We start from the raw sequence: 23,629 nt of genomic DNA on the forward strand, positions 1-23,629 counted from the left end.
CGGTAATCTTTAATCAAAATCTGAACATTTACTCTCGCTCTGGAATGGCATTCCTTCTCTGATGACGTCAGTTTGACGGCTTAGAATATACTTAAATACACCCCTCCAACCGTTAGTTTGCTATGAGTGAGAGACAGAGAGGAGGAGTGCCCAAATAAAACCATGCCCTCTATTCAATATTCCGTTTCAGCTGGAAATACGTCACTACACTGAAATAAAGTCGGCAGGCAGTTCCGGTTCACGCGGACTTTAAATAATTTGTTCCTGAATGAATCAGCCGTTTGAACGAATCGGTTGAATCTCACTGACTCACTCATTAACAGTCACTTGCTGCCACCTACTGGTGGTTTTAATTTCACATTTCGACTATTTTTTATCTTTTAAAATCATTTAAAATAACAGTATTCAACGTTTTATGTTAAAAACAAAACACTATTTATCCATCTGTAACTGCAGGTTAAATGCATCCATGTCTCCTCTGAGATACATTAAACCAGGGGTGCCCAAACTCGGTCCTGGAGGGCCGGTGTCCTGCAGAGTTTAAACTCTTCAGGACACTGGCCCTCCAGGACCGAGTTTGGACACCCCTGCATTAAACTGTGTAAATACATTTATGCTATTTCAGATGCAGATTCCAGAAATGTTTTCTTATGTTGGAATGAAAGACACTAAGTACCGGAAGAAGTGCTTCTTATTCTTACCCAAAAATACAAAATGGAAGACAGAGTTAACACTAGAACCGCCAGAGGTTGCTGTATACCTAAAAGCACCAGCGGGTAAATTTTACATGGCTAAAGAGCATATTATTTCACTGTATTATGCCACTGTCTTCACAAAGAAGTGTCTAGACTCTAGAGTCATGAAATGATTATGTCTAGTCATCAACTATATTTTTATCCTGTTGTTTTATGTTCAAGACTTTTTAATGCAGGCTACACTAATCCATAACGGTCAGTAGCCTAAGCTAAAAAAAATAAATTTAAAAAAGCCTGCACTGACAACTGAAATTAGAAGGTAGTAGCCTAAATATTTGGGTGGTGTAGTATTATAATACAATGTCATTAATCAGTATATTAAGATAACCCAGACTCTGTAAGCAAAAATCTGTACATTTTCACAATGATGAAACTGAAATTGACAAACCACTTAACACTGGTTTCCTTTTCCTCTTCAAGCTTTAAGGTGGAGTCAAAACACTGCTTAAAATTTTCACATGGCATGATTTCGTTATGCTCAGAGACTATCTGGCTTTCTAACCAGTCACTATTTTCTTTTTTTAATTTACTTTTTAATAATGTTAGGTTTTAAGTATGCTCATTTTGTTCTCTTGTTTCTTATCACCCCTTCTGTAACTGGTAAGTTAATAGTTTATTCAGTTTTAACTTTTGTTTTAGTTTTTTGAAGATTATAAAAGACTGACTACATTGTGGTAAATTCATAAAATGGCCAGCAGTGAAACTAAAATTTACATGCAGAAATGTACACTTTGCAGTCAAACATATTACATTTTTGCATTTGACTTAATGCTGGATTTTATTTTAGCGGTCTAGGGCAGTTGTGTTAGGAAACTGTGTGTAACTTGAATGTGTTTTGCAATGCATGTGATTCATCTATCAAATGTGACTAACTTTAAGTCATTTCACCTCAGCACATGGGGGTATTGTTTATATCCACAGAGTAAGAAATTCATCCATTGACATTTCCTGTGAATCGGCAAAAAAAGAAGAAAGACCATTTGCCTTTTCGCTGAAACGCAGGTTGCTGCAGTCCAGACGAGTGATGTATCTTTCTAAAGGATTCCCACCGTTTATCAATAAATCTGAGGACAAGAATCGCATCACTGTACGTGATGAGCTGGACAACCATACAGTTCATCTGACAATCTCAAACCTGCAAGGACAGGACACAGACGTGTACCACTGTGAATTCCACTATGGTGATCTTCCATATGATAAGAATGTTCCTGGCAAGATGGAGTTCTTCATCTACATTGAAGACTTCTGTAGGTGACCTTTACTGATATCACTTCAAATATGAGGTCTATGGTAATATCCCCTCCAAACACTGTGAATAGCCCAAAATAGGTTAATTTTGCATTCAATCTACCATTATCTTTAAAAAGGAAAAGCAAAATCATACAGATGCATTGTATTTTCAACTGAAAATATTTAACTTAGTGCATGATTTTCATGCAGTGTGGCATGCTGTTTTTTTTTGGGATAGAACTGTAGGACAATGAATTGTTTGATATTGATTGACTAGTCCTGCAATGTGCTTTTATTATACCTTACCTCAACAAGAACTGTATGGAAACATGTTGTAATCCATTAAATCAAGACCTTAGATACCTGCAATTTACTAGTACCCCAGTTTATGTAACAAAGTACTATGAGTGAAAATATCTGATACACTCAAGCAATGAAATTGCTCAAAAGCAGCAACCACAAAAGGATTATAATTATCACTATCATCATTATATGACATGGTCCATTTTTTCTAGAAATTATGAAAAATGCTTTAGTGACTATTAGTGCAGCAGTAGGCACAAAGCCTAGAAACTAACTCACTATTCGTATATGGTTTGTAAAATCTGCTAAATATGTTATACAATAAACATGTACCACTCTTGCACGGTGCTTCACCAATCAAATTAGAGGACCAAAAGTACCTGCTGTGTAATGTGTCTTTTTCGGCCTTTTTATTTTCAGCTGATGGTTACAGAACCTGGGAAAACTTAAATTAAAATAAGATAAAGTTAGGCAGAAACCTAACTAGTACAATTAGCCTACAGAAAGAGAGAAGGACAGTTTTTGTGCATAATTATTTTAGATTCTACTTTAGTTTATATATATATGTATATATGATGCAAATGACTACAATAATAGTAGTCATCATAAATGGTGTATCTTACATAAAATGTAAATAACCATATAAAGTGTGGAAATACAACAGATTATATCATTGAGCATGTTTTCTGTATGTGTGTGTTTTTGTTGTGACTGTTGCAGCTCATGAGCCTTGTAATTGTTCAAGTTACCTACCATTGCTGTATGTGATCTCTGGAGCTGCATGTCTGCTGGGTGTTCTGGTTTTCACTCTCGCTACAGCTTACTGTGTAAGTATTTTAATTATAGTTTCATATTTGATTTTTAGGGGAGAGTGAGGTAACCTGTGCCATGCTTCACTGAGTTGTTCTTTAGGCAAGATAGAAATACAAAATACTTCTAAATATAGTCAACGAAGACTGCTTTTAACTGAAATTAGAAGAAAATGCATAACAATAGGGCCATAGTTATATTTTTCTCAAAAAATTGGTCGTCTTTATTGGGGAATATGTAAAAGATTACATAAAGAAAGACAGATATTTAAAAAAAAACATTTGATTTAATTTCAGTTTCAAGTTAATTTTAACTTAATGTCTTTTATTTTACATATCCAATATTCCAATACCAAAATATTTCATTTCTTTTCTTTTTTTTTAACAAAGGAATTGGAATACTTTTCTCAATCATTTGGCCCATATTTGCATTTAAATCTTATGTGACAAGAGATTTGCTATCTATTATGTGGTTTAAAGAAGCTATCTTTCCGACTATATATGGTTTACGCCCCACTACATATTCAGCGTTTCGGTTAAACCCTGCCTTCTACTGATTTCCTCTCACATACAGTGTAAATGGCTTAACCGTAGAAAGCCACAGCCTGTAGTTCCTGTTTATGAGGAGATGGCCGGGGTGCGGCCCACCAAAGGAAAAGCCACACGCTGTCACACTGATATTGCAAAACTGGAGGAAGCAAACAGCTCTGTGGCCCATTTGTTCTGCAACGAAAACCTTTATGTCAATTGATTTAACAAACTGTGTTGACTGGGAAGTGGCTCTACTGAAGCGCTGATGTTCATCATGATGCTCCAGCTCACCCACAAAACCTTTCGGAATCATCAGCTTTAAAAGTTTTTTGTTAGCATAAAATTTGTCTTTTCATCCTTTCATCTATATACCTTCATGTTAATGGTATTTCAAGACATATAATTTTAATGCTACAAATACAGAATGTCAGCTTACAGCATTTTTATAGAGAAATGATCTGCTTTTTTGTCTGTAGCACAAAATAGTTCTGATAAAAGATAAAGTATTTTGTGATATACTGGCAACAGTGTTTTTCCCACTGTCTGCACATTCTCTGCATTAAAAAAAAAAGTGTTGTGATTTCACAAAAATACATTGTTGAAGGACCTGTTTATTGAAATGTTGGAAAAGGCGGAAACTGACAAACTTTCACATCATTGTTCTGTTCAGACATTTGTCAAATATTAAAGCATGCAAATAACTTATACACGGTTGAGTGGCATTTCAGCCTGGCATTTACACAAGCAGAAGATGTGACTTCCTGTCTCACACTTGGTTGATTTTGGACTGCAAACTGTCCATCAGACATTTAGAGACAAAAGTGAGAGCAAAGTGTTGCATTTGTTGGCTTTAAATATGAATGCTATATCTTTGTAATGTCACTTTGTAACAAATAAATATTTTCTCTCATTTACATATTTACAGTTTGCTTGCATAAACTGTAAATAAAAAACATTCTAGTTTTCAGTCTCACATCGAGTCCCAAGACCTGGGAATATACATACTACAGTAATAATTAAATAGAAAGCATAAAGTAACATAGCTGTTATATTTCTTTTTAAAAACTAAATATTTCTATTGGTTTTCCCTGTACATGGGAAATAACTAGGGTAGACAGGAAATGAAGGAAGTAAGTTTTTGGGTCTGCTCATCGAGGTCTAAGGAGGGCTCTGTACATTGCAAAGCCAAGCATAGCACAAACTGTGGCTCCAACACTCGCTCTGAGCCAAAACGTAGAGCTCTTCAGGTCAGCATGGGTAATATGCCTGAGAAAGGAAATAGAAATGAATAGTTTCTATTGAATAGAACACAAAAAAATGTGTTTATGAATAGAACACAAAAAATGTGTGTATGAATAGAACACAAAAACATATGAATAGAACACAAAAAAAAGTTAAATTTGTTTTAGTACCTTACATTTACTATACAGCTTTTGTAGCTTAAAGGAATAGATCACCTCAAAAATGAATCTCAAAAAAATTTACTCACCCTCATGTCGTTCCAAACCTGTTTACGTTTCTTTCATATGTTGAACTCAAAAGAAGGTATTTTTTACCTACTATGGAAGTCAATGGGGGCCAACAACGGTTTGATTACCAGCATTCTTCAAAATATCTTCTTTTTTGTTCAACATAAGAGAGACTTGTACAGGTTTGGACCGACATGAGGGTGAGTATTTCAGATAAATAAAATAAATCAAAAGTTTAACTTCTGTAGTGAACATTCAAATAAAACTAAAACACAAGTTTAGTGGACAATAATGCCCGAAAATAGACAAAGCAATGAATTCAAATGAACAGGATATCAAATGCTGGATATAGACAAAGTGTTATTTAAAGGGAATGAAGAAAATGACATTAATGTGCAACACTAAAACATTACAAAACTCAATCCAAGATGAAGGATGAAGAAATATGACAAATTTCTGTGTCAGGAAATAGCAATGCAGATGGAGAACATAAAGAAACTTTAAGAAGAGGAAATAAAGAGGAAAATGGTAATAACTAGATCAACTGTGTTGCAACTTGTAGGAGAATTAAAGACTGAACTGCTGCATGTCACAAGTTGCAAGTCAGATGAGAATGACATGAATTTAGACATGTGCAGGATCGTGCTTAAATCTAAACCCCAAATCCATACCTGCCGTCCATTTGCCATGACAGTCTCAAGACCAGTCATAACTTGTTTTTGTCATATGTGGTATATGCAAGGGTATATAAGAGGGTGCATCACATTCTATTTGCATATCGTATGAATTGTTATTTTATTAGAAGTCAGAGTAGTCATTATGTATAAGTAAACAATATAGTCAATATCACCATTAAAAATAAAAATACATGTTTGTATAAAGCACAAGAAAGTGGGCTTCCCCAGCCTTAAAGTCCCTACATTCTTGGTTCCATCAAAGGATTTTTCTTATCTACCTAAATATCTTAGGGAGTTTCTTCCTTGTCATTTGACTTGTTCACTGCAGGGATTTGTGTGGCACTGCACTACTCTTTGTTAAGCTCCTTTGTATCTACATGTCTGTGAAAAGTGTTATAGAACTAATCTGGACTGAAAGCCTCTAAAAATCTACAGCCCAACACTGAAATAAGCTAAAAAAGTCTACTGCCTAGGCCTGTCCACTTATGTATTTTCATGTAGTCTATATGGTCTAGTGTTTATTAGCATATTAAGCCAGGTGCACTTTGCCAAACTGCCAAATTAATGTGAATCAGAATGAGAATAATTAAATGGAGAAAAAAAAGAGGATGAATTACGATAAAAGCAAGAGAGATAAGTGCAGAGGAAAGGTGATGAACCAAGATAAAGCCATCTTAAGAACCTGCTAAAGATGACAGTGTAGAGTTTGGTCCGAACCGTCTGCACGAGCTCAGAGTTCAGGAAGTTCTGACACAGACAGAAGGTACACCTGTTACAGGTACACATGCAGCGCAGACGCGCATGGCTGCCAACAAACACAGAAAGATACAGGCAAACAGCAGAAATGAGTCACTAAGAAACAGGATATAAAGTAGTGTACTTCTGAGTTAACAAACAGAGGAAAGTCTTGAAATAAAGAAGTGAAAGAATTAAATGCACATTGTTAATTTGAATGCTCCCTCAAGTTCTTTCAAACAAGCGTAACATTCTCTAGTATTTCCCGTCTACATTGTCTCTCTTGTTGTCTTACACAACGAGGGGAAAAACGGAAAAATACGATTTATATCACATGCTTGGAGATTTTGCAAACTGTACTGAATATAAATGCATATGTTCTGTAGACAGTGTGATTTCATGATGAGAATGCAATTGAAGAACAGAAAACTGTCATCTGACTCATAAGATGCTTTGCAGCCAGACAGTTTGGAGAAGCTTTCTGTTTTTAGGAAAATCATTAATTCTGAGTAAACCACCTAAGCATGTATTGTTTTTATCGTTATCTGTACGTGGAAATATCCCCTGAGAAATAAACAAGAGTAGTCAATTAAAACAGAAAGAATACAAGACAAAACTCAAATTTTTTTTTAAATGTATCATTTGAATACAAAGGTAACTGTACGAATAATTTATATAGAATTCTGGTCCTGTGTTAAAGCACCCTCAAAAACTGTGGATAATAAGAGATCACTTACGGATACACAGCCATGGTGGTGAGTTTGATGAAGATGTCTTTGCTGGGAGCCGCAGCTGTGTTACAGGTGTAGGACTGAGGCGGCGGCATCTTGTGCTTGCGACAGAATTCCAGTGGAGTCATATTTTTTTTTTAAATGAATCATTTGAATACAAAGGTAACTGTACGAATAATTTATATCGAATTCTGGTCCTGTGTTAAAGCACCCTCAAAAACTGTGGATAATAAGAGATCACTTACGGATACACAGCCATGGTGGTGAGTTTGATGAAGATGTCTTTGCTGGGAGCCGCAGCTGTGTTACAGGTGTAGGACTGAGGCGGCGGCATCTTGTGCTTGCGACAGAATTCCAGTGGAGTCATACAGTATTGCTGCTTTGTTTCTGGCAGGTCTGACTTTGCAGCAATCAACATGCATGGAGTCTTACTATCCATAAAGTATTGCTGGTAAATAAAGTAAAAAATGCATTTAGAACATATAAATCAGTGTAATATAAAAAGAAAACAGTAAATATCATAAGTTTTAATGCAGAATATGGCATGTATAAAAGTAAATTACAGTCATAAAGGAATAAGACGAAAGATGTGAAGTCTTGTGTTAATGTATTGCAGTTTAATTCCTCTGTATTTAATAATTAGACACAGTATTGGCTTTGCTCTTTCTGTAAAGCAAAGAAAGGTGAGGTAAAAGTGTAAAAGCAAACCTTGAAGATTCGTGCACAGTACTCAAAAGAGCAAGGGTTGCTGACATCATAGATCAGACACACAATGTCACATGAAAGTTCAGTCTCAGACAGGAAATCAAAATCTGGAAAGATTTCATGGAGCTGAAGGAAAAACAAGCAAACGTAGAACAACGTTTCAAAGATTCTGCATCTTTTTTCGGGAAACTATCATGATAAATAGTGGTCAAATCTCTGAACTCTTCACATGGCTTAAATCCTTTTCCACAAAAAAAAGTGTTTAGCATTAATATAGTTAAACAGACTGAAAAAAAACCCTAAAGTGTAAGTTCCTGTAAGCCAAATAACTATTTACCAACAAGTACTTCTCCTGTCCGTACACATGTGCAGTGCTGATTGCATAATATGATCTGTGTTCTTCTTTTATGGCCTTCTGACGCTGTGAGGAACAGACAGTAAATTTAAAAAATAATCATGACAATGTCACATCTGAAATAAATGTTTCAATTTTTTTTAAACAAATCTTTTGATGAATGGAATGCAAATGATATCAGAAATACCACAGATGAGATTGTAAAATGCCTTGGTTTCGAAATTATGTTGTTGGGTGTTTCTTCCTCTCAACACACAGCATGAAATCTAACACTGCGCAAGGGCTTATAAAAATGCTTCTGCAATACTTTACATTTGTTAATACCTTAAGTATCATAAACTAACAATGAACTGTACTAATGCATTTTTAACATTTCAAGTTGTATAATTTAACATTAATAAACTATGAAAAAACATTAATTAATAATAAACAATCGTATATTTACAAAATAACAGTAACCTATATTAATAAATCCTGTAGAAACTGTTTATCAGAAACCCTAATACATTAGCAAATTTTAACAAACTGAAATTTATTGAAATGTGTTAACTAAACTGCTTATTCCATTCCAAAGACAACAAAAAAAATATCACAATTAATTTAATCGGTCTGTGTGGGTTATGGTTTTTCACTTAAATGGAGTGTTTTTCTTGTTGCAACTGACCACAAGGTTTCTGCCGAGGAAGCCCTGCAGGAAACCAGTTTTGCCACTTCCAGTTATTCCAAACGCATGACAGCGAAATACATTCCGTTGTGTCTGTTTCTTCTTAAGGTCCAGCTTCTTGTCACGGGTCACTAGCATGTGCAAATACATTCAGTGAGGACCACAGGTGTAATACTGCACTTTAAGAATTATAAATAAAATACACATGAACAAAATACATAATGTTTTGCGGTTGCAAGTCAATGAGATGTGACTTTTGCAATCTGCATCTGTTGTTACTCTAACAACCACAAGAGGGCTCAATGACCCATAATATAAAGATTAAAATTCTGTCATTTTTTACTCAATTTCATGTCACTTCAAACACCCATTTTGTTTCTAATGTGGATCACCGAAGAAATAGACAAAATAAAAGAAAATCAAAGTTTTGCAGTGTGAAGTGTATAGGCTAAGTGGTGAGTTAACAATATGAAAAATTAAGTCTTTAAAATGCCCCAGCTAGAATTTTTGCATGTTGTAATATCCAAAACTACTCAGAAGTAGTAATTATAGATGTATATAACTACATAATTATATATAATTAGGTATGTTATATAGCAAATATGTGACCCAGGACCACAAAACCAGTCATAAGGGTAAATTTTTCGACATACATAATCTGAACGCTGAATAAATAAGCTTTCCATTGATGTATGGTTTGTTAGGATAGGACAATATTTGGCCGAGATACAACTATTTGAAAATCTGGAATCTGAGGGTGCAAAAAAAAATCAAAATATTGAGAAAATCGCCTTTAAAGTTGTCCAAATGAAGTTCTTAGCAATGCATATTACTAATCAAAAATTAAGTTTTGATATATTTACGGTAGGAAATTTACAAAATATCTTCATGGAACATGATCTTTACTTAATGTCCTAATGATTGTTGGCATAAAAGAAAAATCAATAATTTTGACCCATACAATGTATTGTTGACTATTGCTACAAATATACCCCAGCGACCTAAGACTGGTTTTGTGGTCCAGGGTCACATATATGTCTTTCAACTTACCTGTTATGGCAGATGCCTGAGATTCCTGCTCAGCAATGATAGAGTAGCCAAGGTAACCAAGATATTCCAGACATCGTTGGACATCCAGGTAAGTCGTTAACCTGCAAAAAACATTCATAACTGATAAACTCATGAATCATTCCAAAACCATCCAGACAGTAATGCATCATCGTTCATCAAGGATAACTATAATTCTTGAACTGAGACACATGGCATGTTTGATACACACGTCCACTGAGAGAGATAGCCTTGGTATGTGATCCAGCCCTGGTCATTAGTGCAAACCGTACTGTTCACATCCAGTCCCCAGGGGACGTACGGGAAAACATCAAATAGATCCATAAGCTCTTCAGGGGACAATGCACAGTCTCTGTCCTAAAGCAGATACAAACATGCTTTAGTAAAAACAAGAGAAAAATGAACATCCTGAAAACAACAATTAAAGCCTCTTAGAATTTAATGTATTACCACTTTTGTGACAGACATTTTTATCTAAACCTTTTAATAAAATGGGTTTCTTTCTTGTCTGTCTAATTGGATTTTGATAAACATTTGTCAGTCACGTCAAGTCATTTCTGAGGCAGTTAAAACACTTTTACCTTATCATGTTTGTCAAAGACACTCTGTAGGAACAGGTAAGTATTGTGATTGAGCTCTGTGGTGCAGTCTGGTGGTATTTTTAACCTGTAGGAACATAAACATTGAGTCAGATGTCGATAACTGCAATATTAGTAGATTAGCATAGTCGGATTAAATTGTGATTTCTACAAAGTCTCGAATAGGGAGCGATCAAAGCAGATTAAGAAAGGGGCTTGAAGAGTTCAACACTGTTCTTAATTACTCTTAGGAAACTATCACACACACACATATACATATCTACATTACATACACACACACACACATATACATATATATCAAGTTTGCTGTACTGGACAGTGGACAAAAAAATATTACAACTAAGACTAAGTAAAAAAAAAAAATTTTTTTTAAATCTGTATTTCAAGAGAAATTCAATTACATTTCCTGAGAAATGTAAAACTACATCATGTTTTAACCAAAAGTAGATTTACTGAGGTCTCTTCAAAAAAGCCAAATTAATAGAACTTATCTTCATAATAAATGTGAATAGTTAATAGATTGACTGATTGGAAGCAGTTGTTCTCACAGGGGAAACAGGTAGTCCTGATGCAGCTCAAGATCATCATCATATCCAAACCTCCGCAGTACAGCCCACGTTGTCTCATGCCTTCCTCTTTGGATGAAGAGAGTATGTAGGAAGAGGAAACCTGTTTAAAAAAATTACCATGTTGATTGATTAAATCAAGAGGTTCAGCATTTTCCTTTCTGAACAGAATTGCTAAGCAAACACAAGGCTGCCACTAAAATTCAACACTTTTTCACAGTCTGGGTCATTTTCCTGCCCTAGGCAACTAGGATAACTGACAGTCAGTGGAACCATTGCCTCAAAGGTTAAGTCTGTAGAACATGGTCCTGCAGTACCCAAGCACTGCTCTTTTTTCACCCAGTTCAGGTCGTGGAGCCTTTATTAATGAATTGATTATACAAATAAGGTGTCTTAATTAGGGAAGGCATTCAAAATGTGCAGTTCTTGGGAACGACAGCACCTAGACTGAGAACCTGAAGACCTGCAAATGTTAAACTTCACAAATGCAGCCTCACCTTTGAGAGTGAGCCCATTATCACGCACTCCATCTGACAGGTTTTTTCTCACAACATTTTTTACATCCTCCAGGGCCTGTGGGGCTAGTGGGGTGTTGAAACAAGTTTTCTACAAATAAGAATCAGACAGTGATATTGAATACACAAATACTAACCTTACTCAAACCTTAAGGAAAACTATTTGAACTTGAAATCTCGCTTAAACGAAGTCAAACCATAACCTTATGAATGAATTTACAGGGATAGTAGACCTAAAAAGGAAAATTCTGTTAGCCACAGTTGCCACCCTCATGTCATTCAAAACCCCTAAGACTTTCATTCATCTTCAAAACCAAAACTTCTTGTGTGTAAAGTGAGCACATTTGACCTTCCGTTTACCACATTTGATGTGCTCTATGTATGTGTGCTGATCATTGTTTATGTGAATAAAAATCTAAACTGAATCTGTTCATATTGTTAAAGCGACCAAGTCCATTTCTATAATATTAAAGCTACATCATATTAAAGCAACTATGTCTCTTCAGAAGACTCATATAGATTTATTTTATGATCGCTTAACTTTTTAATGGAATGGACTTTCAATAGAGGGACAGATATCTCTCAAGTTTTATTAAAATACCTTTATTTGTGTTTCGAAGATCAACAACACTTTTCTATGAGAATTTTTATGAGAATGACATGAGGGTAAATGGTGACAGAATTTTAATTTTGTGGTAAACTAATGTTTTTTTTAAGGATAGAATAGAAAAATGTCCTTAGGGGACAAAGAAGACCACAAACACAATTCCATGGTCCAAGAATAATCATTGAGCAATTATTTCAAAATCACTGGCATTTATAGGGGTTTGATCGCCTAACAGTTTCCACTCACCTGGGAAGACTTTTTATTACAGTGCCATGCGAAAGTATTCATAACCCTTCATTTTTTTTCACATTTTGTTATGTTGCTGCCTTATGATAAACTTCTTTAAATTACTTTTTTTCCACATCAATCTACACTCCATACACCATACTGACAAAGCAAAAACAGAATTGTCACAACTTCGTAAAATTTTTTTTTTTTTAAACTGAAATAAGTACATTGCATAAGTATTCATACCCTTAACTAAATATTTAGCTGAAGCACCTTGGAATAATTTTAGTTTTTTATTTTTAATAAATTTGCAAAGATGTTAAAAACCTGTTTTTTGCTTTACAATTATGGTGTATGGAGTGGAGATTGTTGTGGAAAAAAACTAATTTAAAGCAGTTTAACATATGGCAGCAACAAAACAAAATGTGAAAAAAACGCAAGGCACTGTATATGTTACAATATGGCTGCAGGGATTTTTTTCTCTCCCATTCAGACACAAGAACATCAATGAAGTCAGGAACTGATGTTAGCGATGGGACCTGGCTTGATTTCAATTCTTTTTAAAGTTGTCAAAGTTGTTCAGTTCTTGCCTTTGTGCAGGCCAGGTAAGTTCTTCGCATTTTATTATGGACCTCACAACACAAAAGTAAGGCTGGAGCAGAAAGGGCACTCCCTGAACTGTTGCAGCAGTTGGAAACAAACAAGTCTCTAGAATATCATGATTAGGGGTGTGCAATATTTATCATCTATGTTAATATTGTATGTGCAAGAGTGCACAGTTTCACTGTTTGATGGAAGCTATTTAAATCCCATTAGAATGCCCCTGAAATTTAAGATATACAAGGCCATTTTCCCCTATGAGTTTTGTTTTACATTACATCAAATTGTATAGTTAAACAATAACACACAAGCAAGAGTGTTTGTTTCCCCCTCCCAATAGCATCATGATTTTGAATGACATTGGTTTTATAAAAACAGTTTAACAAACAATAAATTAACATTTTGAGATACATTTTTACATAATATTGTCAATATGATCTGTTTTTGCTTCATGTCAAGGAAAATTTCCAAATCAAACCAAAGCAGAACTGTAGGCTACTGTTTTGGGTCTTAGAGCAGCACACAACGGTGCTTTGCAACTCAATTAATCTGTGTTGCGAACAAATCAGTTTAATGAATGATTCAATGACCAAATAAAGACATTTTAATAAATCATCCGAATGACTCAACTCATGAAGACAGTGATTTGCCACCACCTACTGGCCATTAGGATTTTTAAAAATCATTCCATAACTTCAATCACTTTATTTTATTCAATTTTTTTTTTAAAGAAAAAAAATAACTTTTTAAAGGGGAAAAAAAAGCATTATTTATGCAAACTGTGCAAAAAAAAAACACACTCAGCTAAATATTTCTAATTAGCATTATCAACAAAATCCCAGAAAATATTGAGATGTCATTTTTGTCAATATCGCAAAAATGTGGATGTCCACAAATAATGTTGTGCACTTTAAAATGACATAAATATACTCTACTCAGCAGAAATCTCACCTGAAAAAAGGTGAGCTCATGATCATTGAGAATGCCATCGTTGTCCAAATCTGACACCTTAAAGATACGTGTCAACGCCCGAACACAGGCAGACCTCATCTGTAAAACAAATCAATACAGTTAAACTTCAGAACACAATACATCAGTACAATACAAGTACTGTATGTTTACATAAATCATTAAAATGTAGTCATATATGTGCAGACCTCTTTCTTCTCTGGACAGTAGAGAGGCCCTGTAGGGTGAAGGACAGCCTTCTGTGCATAGTAAAATAACTCCGAAATATTCTTCAGATTCTTTGCTGAACACTATAGAAAGAGGTAAAACACTTCATTTACATTAGGGGTAGTAAGCTGTAGCCGAGTTTGCATCCAAAGTTGCGAATTTAACTTATGCGCAAAATTGAAATATCGCATAAAACATTTGCAAATAAGCACAGTTTCCATCCAACGAGACAAAGAGAACAAAATGGTCACTTCCTGGTAGAACTGGCACTAGCCTATATACAGTGTTGGGGAGTAACTAGTTACATGTAACAGCGTTACGTATGCAGCTACAAACCAGTGTGTTCATAAATAAAATAATACATTAAAATAATATGATAAGACAACAATTTTCAATATCAAGCAGCAAAACGAAATGAACTGTTTTGTACAGCTAAAAATAGCTGGATGCAGATGAGACCGGAAACCAGACCCATAGAATTTACAAATGGCCGCGCCCATTTTTACGACAAGAAAAAGGTGGATATTAATGCGGAATCATGTCACGGAATATGCCACATTTTGGATGAATGAATCAAAAGTAGGTCAGCACACTTGTATCAAACCGCGATATGGACTATAGTGTCTGTGAATATTAAGCCGGAAAAAGACAATATATGAATCCTGCACGTTCTGCGTGCCTCTGTGTAAATTAATGGCGCAGACGCGTGGTTATATTTACCACAAGTACTGAAGCGTGTGTATCGCTCGTGGTGTTTTCAGCCTCTGACGCCTCAATATCAGAATCAGAATCAGAAAGAGTTTTATTGCCAAGTATGTTTGCACATACAAGTGCAGTAAACGGTAAAACTGTTTGCACTACAAACCAGTGTGTTCATAATTAAGATAATACATTAAAATAATATGATAAGACAACAATTTTCAATATCAAGCAGCAAAACGAAATGAACTGTTTTGTACAGCTAAAAATAGCTGGATGCAGATGAGACCGGAAACCAGACCCATAGAATTTACAAATGGCCGCGCCCATTTTTACGACAAGAAAAAGGTGGATATTAATGCGGAATCATGTCACGGAATATGCCACATTTTGGATGAATGAATCAAAAGTAGGTCAGCACACTTGTATCAAACCGCGATATGGACTATAGTGTCTGTGAATATTAAGCCGGAAAAAGACAATATATGAATCCTGCACGTTCTGCGTGCCTCTGTGTAAATTAATGGCGCAGACGCGTGGTTATATTTACCACAAGTACTGAAGCGTGTGTATCGCTCGTGGTGTTTTCAGCCTCTGACGCCTCAATATCAGAATCAGAATCAGAAAGAGCTTTATTGCCAAGTATGTTTGCACATACAAGAATTTGTTATAGTGTCACAAGCTTCCAGTACACGGAGACAACAACAACACACAGATAATAAAAATAAGATGTGAATAAAATACACATGCATAAATATAAACCACAAAAAAAAGAATAAATTCACACTGATGCAGGCTCATTCGCAGAAAACTGGTGTTCTAGTTTTTTAGCGTAGTTCCTCTTGGCCACTCTAATCTCCTTATTCAGTGTGTTTCTGGCCTGATTGTACAAGACTCTGTCCCCCCTTTTGTAGGCGTCCTCTTTGGCCTGACGAAGATGATGAAGTTTTGCTGTAAACCATGGCTTATCATTATTGAATTTTAAATGAGTCCTGGTAGGGATGCACATGTCTTCACAGAAACTGATATATGATGTTACAGATTCCGTGAGCTCGTCCAGATCGTTGGTGGCTGCTTCAAAAACACTCCAATCAGTGCAGTCGAAACAGGCTTGTAATGCCTGCTCTGTTTCGTTGGTCCATCTCTTTACAGACTTTACTACAGGTTTAGCAGATTTAAGTTTATGCCTGTAAGTTGGTATAAGATGAACCAGGCAGTGGTCAGAGAGTCCTACAGCTGCTCTGGGGACTGAGCGATATGCATCCTTTATTGTGGAGTAACAATGGTCCAGTATATTACTGTCTCTGGTGGGACATGTGATGTGCTGTCTGTATTTTGGCAGTTCACGGGAGAGATTTGCTTTATTAAAGTCCCCGAGAATGATTAAAACAGAGTCCGGGTGTTGTTGTTCTGTCTCTGTGATCAGATCAGCGAGTTTCTGTAAAGCTGAGCTCACGTGCGCTTGCGGAGGAATGTAAATACTCACGAGAATGAACGAGTGAAACTCCCGCGGCGAATAGAACGGCTTACAGTTAATGAAAAGCGCTTCTAGATCGGAACAGCACCTCTTCTTTAACGCTGTAACATCTGTACACCACCTTTCGTTGATGTCGCGGTCCGCTCTGAACAGCTGAAAGCCCGGTTGTAGCGCGCTGTCCGGAATGGCGTCATTCAGCCAGGTTTCCGTGAAACACAGAGCAGCAGAGTGTGAAAAATCCTTATTTGTCCGGGAGAGCAGAAGAAGTTCATCCGTTTTGTTGGGTAGAGAGCGGAGATTCGCCAGATGGATGCTAGGCAGCGCCGTTCTGAATCCGTGCTTCCTGAGCTTCACGAGCACGCCGGCTCTCTTCCCCCGTCTGCGCGTCCTGAAGCGCTTGATCAGCGCAGTTGCTCCGCTAAGTACAACGTTCAGCAAAACGTCCGAATAAACGAAATCCGGTAGAAGATTGTGTGGTGTGTTCTGCCGAATGTTCAGCAGCTCATCCCTGGTAAAACTGATCGTGTTTGAGAAACAAAAAACAGGAAAAACTAACAAAAACAGTACAAACACTGGAGAGCCAAACACTGAGGCTGCCGTCTGCGGCGCCATCGCATCAGTACATGAGTACATGAAGACATAAACAATCTCTAGAACTTCTCAGAGTCACTTCATGAGCATTTTACTGTTTCTTTTGAGAAAAACTATCGTTATATCATATACAAACAGACACCAATGATTCAAAAAGACACCAATGTTTCAGGAGTTTAGTACACAGAAAAGGACATATGCTTATTAGATAACCGTGTTTGGGTTGATGTATATGCTTTTATTTTATTTTTTTAAATTAACTGTTTTCTTTTTCCAAAGCATTGTTAGATGCCAGTGTTTCCTGTATGCGAGGATTTGGTTTCAAAAACAGTATTAGCAAACTAATTCTTATTATTTTAAATCTGCATTGATCTTCAGATCAATCTCAAAGTAAAAGGTGGTACTAAAGTCTGATTTTGTGGTGGATGTGTTCAATTATTATCATCCAAATTCAAGTGATGAAGGATTTTGAAAGTCTGACAGTAATCGGTGTTGAATACTACTGTAAGGTTAACCCTGCATGATGTAAATATTTGAAAATGATTAACAATTGAAAAAATTCATTAGAAATTTAGAAAAGTAATCAAAAGTAATTAGTTACATTACTTTAGTAAAGTAATTGAAAAAGTTACACTACTATTACATTTTAAATAGGGTAACTTGTAATCTGTAACCTATTACAGTGGGTACGGAAAGTATTCAGACCCCCTTAAATTTTTCACTCTTTGTTATATTGCAGCCATTTGCTAAAATCATTTAAGGGGGTCTGAATACTTTCCGTACCCACTGTACATTTCCAAAGTAACCTTCCCAACACTGCCTATATATCACTAAGAAAAGTAGGAAAAGCCACTGAATATAATAATTTTCATATATACTGAATTGCTTGCGCCTCAGAGCGAGCAGACGAAACAAAATAAATGCGGTCATAGCTGTCTGAGGTGGATGCCTGCTGTTTGGGAACGCAGTCTTGTAACAGTTCTTGGAGACAATTATACAGAAATACTTTGATGACAGACTTTGCTTGGGCATTTCAAAATGACCATAACAACATTTAAGATGCTGTGGAACAAGATAGGTCTGCTGGTTAGTCAGGTTTTGCCGTCCCATGGCGCAAAGACACATTACTTTTTTGATGCGCATGGAGGAATTTACTCCGCAAATTTACTCACACAAGTCAAAAACCACCTCAAGTGAGTGTAAAAACGTTTTTGCGAATTAAAGGATTTTTATTCAAAATTTGGCGTTTCCATCACTCGTTTCTGATGCGATACTTCAAAATGTGCATAAAAACAGGGTGATGGAATCATAGCTTGTGACTGTACCAAGGTTTGAGTTTAGAATGTTCTAGGTTTATTCTGACTCTGCTGAACCCAAAGTGCTAGATGAACTTTGTCACAACTACGCTGCAATAAGCTTTTTACAGGGTTTCTGCAGACTTGAACAAGTTAAATTTAAGACTTTTTAAGACCTTTTTAATACCACCTTATATGAAATTTAAGACCTAAACCTGTAATGGAAATACACATTTTATTACATATATGTAACGGACCCGCGGACACCCTGTTTTAATAAAGATCTTCAAAATCCTCATCATGTTTCTTTAAATACCTACTTTTTAACTGTCATAAATAATGTTCTTATACATCATTGACATTGACTTGCAATTGACACTGCACTTCACATTTCAAAGAGGTGAATAAATTGATGGAGATTGTTAGGATTGGCTGCCTCTTTCTTTGATTGCCAAGCTTTTGAATTAATTAATTGTATTAGAATCCACACAACACAGAGACTGACATCACATGACCTATATGACAGATAAAGGTTAGGGGTTAAGAGCCATTCGGCTGCTCAGTAGCAAATATATTAATAAATATGCATGGTTTGGCATACCTCCACACAGGTCTCTATCTCTGTGTATTTGTTCATGATGGGAAGGACAGTCTCCATACTGCTATGCTCAACCAGATCAGATTTATTCCCCACAAGGATCAGAGGAACCCTTAAACAAACACACACAGTAAAAGGTGAACACAAATAGCTTCTGGCTATTTTTAGTATACCAGGGAATTAACATTCTGACTGCTGTTAACTCTTAATCGTGGAATTGTAAGGCAATTGTGTAAGTTTGGCATGAAATTAATACACTATATACACTACACTATATTTTAGATCTTGATAGATATGTAAATAGATACAGGTGCATCTCAATAAATTAGAATGTCGCGGAAAAGTTCATTTATTTCAGTAATTCAACTCAAATTGTGAAACTCGTGTATTAAATAAATTCAATGCACACAGACTGAAGAAAGATTATTGTGAATGATTATTCCATGGATATGTTTCAATTAAAAAAGAAGCTCACCTTCATCTGGATCTATTTATGAGTGCACCTCAAAATCCAATCAACAACCAATGCCCCACCCCACATTTTTTTTTTTTGATAATCTGTTACACTTGGATATATGGCACAAAATGGAAGAAAAGATCTGGCCCTACTTCCATTTCATTGTGACTTTAGGCAATAAAGTACAAGAGGCTGTGCAAAAGAATAATATATATTTTTTTGGTTTTTGGATGTGAAATAAGCAACAGTCACACAATGTTTGACAAACTTTGGGCCTCATTTATGAAATACGAGCAAAAAAACTTTTGTATAAAGAATTCACAAAACAGTTGACTTAAATTTTCAGATTCGTGTTCATATTTTTATAATGTAAGCTGGTACTACAAAAAATTGACCACATAAATGAAGCGTTAAACTTCTGAACTTTATGCAATCTGATAACTGCATCTTGATGACACTATTCAACATAATAATATATCAATCTATTAACTAATTAATCAATTAGTTCAATATGAAAATCAATTTCTTGATAAACAAAAATGATTGAAAACAGCCGCATGGGCTGTTTTCCTTTTTATTATAGATTAGCATATTCTGAGCACCAGTAATACTTGTCCGCAAGCTTTCATTGAATAATTTCTGTTATCTGCTTATGGCCACTTAGTTTCTTTTGCATTTATGCAATATACTGGAGCCAAATTTGAAAAGGGAGTCCAGAAGATCCTACAGCATTTCTGTACATATAATTAATTCACATATTGCAATTTCTGACTGAAGATTATGCCAACTGTGAATGAGCAGGCACTCTATGTATGAATGATTGGAATTTTTAACAAACACACATTTAACTATCATATCTGAGAGATATAAAATTATTTGTAATTCCAGAGATGAGTGTTTGGAAAGGTTCATTATACATGGCAATAACTCAGTTTACTCGTATATTTACAATTTTTTATGAATGAGACTGGGTGGGCCAAGTTTCTACTCATCACCCAAGAGGTATTACTGACATGTAAATGTGTCTGATTTCAATAATTGCTCTAGTTGGACAAATAATGTTTCAGCTTCTGAAAGTTACAATGTTTTCATAATCAATTTTGCCTATAGCAAAACAAAAATTGGTAAGCATGATATGATATATGATATATGATATGCCCCCCTTAAAATTCGATCTACCTTTAAAGAAGAACATGTAATTGTGTATTTGTGAGAAAGACACACAGAGAACTAATGCATTATACACCTGTATTTACCTACCTGCTGTCTTTGTCTGTTCTCTCATTTATCAAAGGAATCCAATGACTTGTCACCTGCAACAATGACATGATTTATTAAATCTGAAAGCTATATAAATATGTTTTGAAGTCCTATTCACACCAAGGAAGGACAGTAACTATAACCATAATTATAACTATAAAGTTTAAACTATAAACTATATAAATAATCTAATTAACACAGAGGAGCAATATTGTTGGAATTGTAATGATAAATGATAAAAACAGTGATATGTCATGAAAAATAAAACACATTGAGAGTCAATAAGAATCCACACTATTTTAAAGCGCTTGAGAATTTAGTTCACATATACTGTATCATGACTTAGCCTGGTTTCTCCCAAGGTTTTTTTTTCTTCTCCATTTCGGTCACCTAATGGAGTTCCATGCCATTGTCGCCTTTGGCTTGCTTAGCTGGGGTTTAAAAGACACTGAATATTCACTACTATTATAATTTTGACTGCGCTGACACTATCAAATGAGAACAAAACTTAAACTGATTTGAGCTGGATGATGACATTATTATTTGCAGTACAGCCGCTTTATAGCTTAATCAAATTTGTTTCATAACTGATTAAATTTGCAGCATCGACAGTCTTATTGAACTAAACCATCACTTAACTAACTTGATCTGAACACTATTGGCTTTTTTATAGCTGCTTTACAGAAGAATTTGAATTTGTCTAATGTTTAAAGTTTGCATCATTGATTGTTATTTCCTTATTTATTACTGTGAAGCTGCTTTGAAACAATCTACACTGAATAAATCGCTATATAAATAAAAGTACTTGATTTGACATTTAAAGCAGTAGACAACAACTGCTGTGCTCATTTATAGTAAACAGAACATTATTGTGGGTTGCTAATACATTATTGTGAGAGTGTTGATGCTAATATAGTTATTGTTCTAGTTATCTTCATAGTAATTGTTCATGGTGTGAATGGGCATTTACAGGTGTAATGTAAGAGCAAGCAAAATATATGTATATTGTATAATCAGTCAGACTTGAAAATCATGAATCAAATCACTTAATATTCTCATTAGATTAAGTAAATGATTAATAAATGATTATGTTATTCTGACTTACTGCATGAAGACTAGGTTGTATGATCAAGTTCTCTCACCTTCTCAATAGACTTCTTGTTGTTCACGGAGTAGACTATACATATAACATTGGCCTAAAAAGGAATGCAAATATAATTTCTGAGGAAATCAAAATATCATACATGTATGCGTGTGTATTAAGTTTTGTGTATCAATCTTACTTTTGATATCTCTTGATACAGTTGTTCATCTGTCTGTTCAGCTTCTGTGTACATTTAAAAAAAAAAAAAACGTATGTCCTCTCCAATAAATCATAATAATTAGCATTTTTGGGCATTCTGAGTAAATTTTTTGTATTTTAAAAAAGGCAAATATTTTTATTAAGTGTCGTACATAGAACTATAACAGATAACCACTATAATTTAATTTCTTGTTTAATACCCGAGTAGTCCACTATATGAGTGGGGACTCTCTCTGGTGTGACATCTGCTGGTATAGTGATCTCCTCAGCTCTGTAAGGAACCTATTATAACAAAAACATCCATTTTGAAAACAGACGGAGGCAATGTTGCAAATAATAAAGTCAGTGAGAATAATGATTATTAAAGAGACTGTAATATTACTAATAATAATAATACATACCACCGCTGGGAACTCCTCACTGACAAGTGTCATGATCAGAGACGTCTTCCCCACTTTGGCTGTTTACACACAGGCAAATATAAGAGCACTAACAGATTCCTTATCTCCACACATCAATCTGATCAACCTTGAATTCTTTAACATTTCGCATACAATTTTAATTTATATTTTAGTGGTGAAGAGCTTTTATAATATGTTATAGGCTACCAGGTCTAGAGTGAAGCCATATGTAGCCCTCTTATGGTCATAAAACTTAGAAATATGTTTTATGTCTTTGCAGAGCTTAGATATGCAAATACACTTGAGTCTGGCAAACTGTAATATTTACCAACCCCTTTGAATTAAAAAAAAATGTTTGTCACAGATGAACCATTTTTTGCACAATTCTTTATGGACCACAACAGAACTTCTCACTGTATTTTGCTAATTCTGCCTGCCTAGACAACATTCTGTAAAGCTAACGAACTGGCTTCCAAGGCAGCATTCCCAAAAGATACTGAGCTGCCTGCTTAAACAACATTCTCTGAAGTGAGCACTCTAGACAGTGTTATTGGGCACTACTCATTTAAGCTCAAACGGAACCCCTACAGTCGGATGACTTGAAAAATGCACGGAAAGATGGCCAAAAACGTTGACTACTGTAGATACTGTAGGAAATCCACTATGCCTCAATGCGCTGTCATTACAAGAAGGGCAGGTTATGACAATCTCAAATTGCAGTAACACCGAAATCTTGTCATCAGACATAATAGCTATTTTATTTAATGTTACAATGCAACCACTTCAAACATTTGTATCGTAGCCTATATAAGCTCAATATTTCAGTGGAAGAGTGTAAATGTTTAATTCATTTTAAGGTTATATGGTCGTTTCGTAACAGTGAATCAAGGAAACCATGTAATAAATAAGACACTTACGTTCTCCAACCAACAGAATCCTCACGTCTTTTCGCATATTTCCCAATTGTGAAGTCAGAATGACCCTATTATAATCTTCAGGATTTTACATACGTCCATAACAACGCACAACAACCCCAACACTAAGTAAGCTTGACATTATGAACAATCAAACTGATTTGAAGATTTTATTTTAAATCATGGGATACGACGTTCTCTAGATAATATAAGCATCGGCATCTATTGGTACTGATGGAGGATGGAGACATTCGGCGGCTGTTAAGTGATGCACTGTAGAGATGTGTTGCACACACGCCTCCACTTTGACC

General features: G+C 35.3%; 2 protein-coding genes across 3 annotated transcripts; one reads left to right on the plus strand and one right to left on the minus strand.

The window, feature by feature from the left end:
• Positions 1–1,290: 1,290 nt before the first annotated feature.
• LOC107710016 (uncharacterized) lies at positions 1,291–3,974 on the plus strand. Its single transcript, XM_016514694.1, has 4 exons — positions 1,291–1,355; positions 1,649–2,002; positions 3,009–3,115; positions 3,672–3,974. The coding sequence occupies exons 1-4, from the start codon at positions 1,295–1,297 to the stop codon at positions 3,846–3,848; spliced, it is 699 nt and encodes a 232-aa protein (XP_016370180.1). The 5' UTR covers positions 1,291–1,294; the 3' UTR covers positions 3,849–3,974.
• Positions 3,975–4,069: 95 nt separating this feature from the next.
• On the minus strand, positions 4,070–23,629 carry LOC107710015 (mitochondrial Rho GTPase 1-A-like). 2 transcript variants are annotated; one of them, XM_016514692.1, is made up of 20 exons: positions 23,322–23,629; positions 22,405–22,463; positions 22,204–22,285; positions 21,984–22,027; positions 21,843–21,896; positions 20,701–20,753; positions 18,987–19,095; positions 14,305–14,406; positions 14,099–14,197; positions 11,695–11,803; positions 11,180–11,300; positions 10,614–10,698; positions 10,244–10,389; positions 10,015–10,115; positions 8,965–9,095; positions 8,283–8,366; positions 7,949–8,071; positions 7,486–7,688; positions 6,457–6,579; positions 4,070–4,894 (listed from the first exon to the last, which is right to left on the minus strand). In XM_016514692.1, the coding sequence occupies exons 1-20, from the start codon at positions 23,356–23,358 to the stop codon at positions 4,777–4,779; spliced, it is 1,983 nt and encodes a 660-aa protein (XP_016370178.1). In that variant the 5' UTR covers positions 23,359–23,629; the 3' UTR covers positions 4,070–4,776. The 2 variants fall into 2 exon arrangements, with proteins under 2 accessions (XP_016370178.1, XP_016370179.1); XM_016514693.1 differs by lacking the exon at positions 4,070–4,894 and having other exon boundaries at positions 6,457–6,521.

The sequence above is a fragment of the Sinocyclocheilus rhinocerous genome, unplaced genomic scaffold (assembly GCF_001515625.1).
Source record: "Sinocyclocheilus rhinocerous isolate Xijiao unplaced genomic scaffold, SAMN03320098_v1.1 scaffold3614, whole genome shotgun sequence".
Classification (NCBI taxonomy): domain Eukaryota; kingdom Metazoa; phylum Chordata; class Actinopteri; order Cypriniformes; family Cyprinidae; genus Sinocyclocheilus; species Sinocyclocheilus rhinocerous.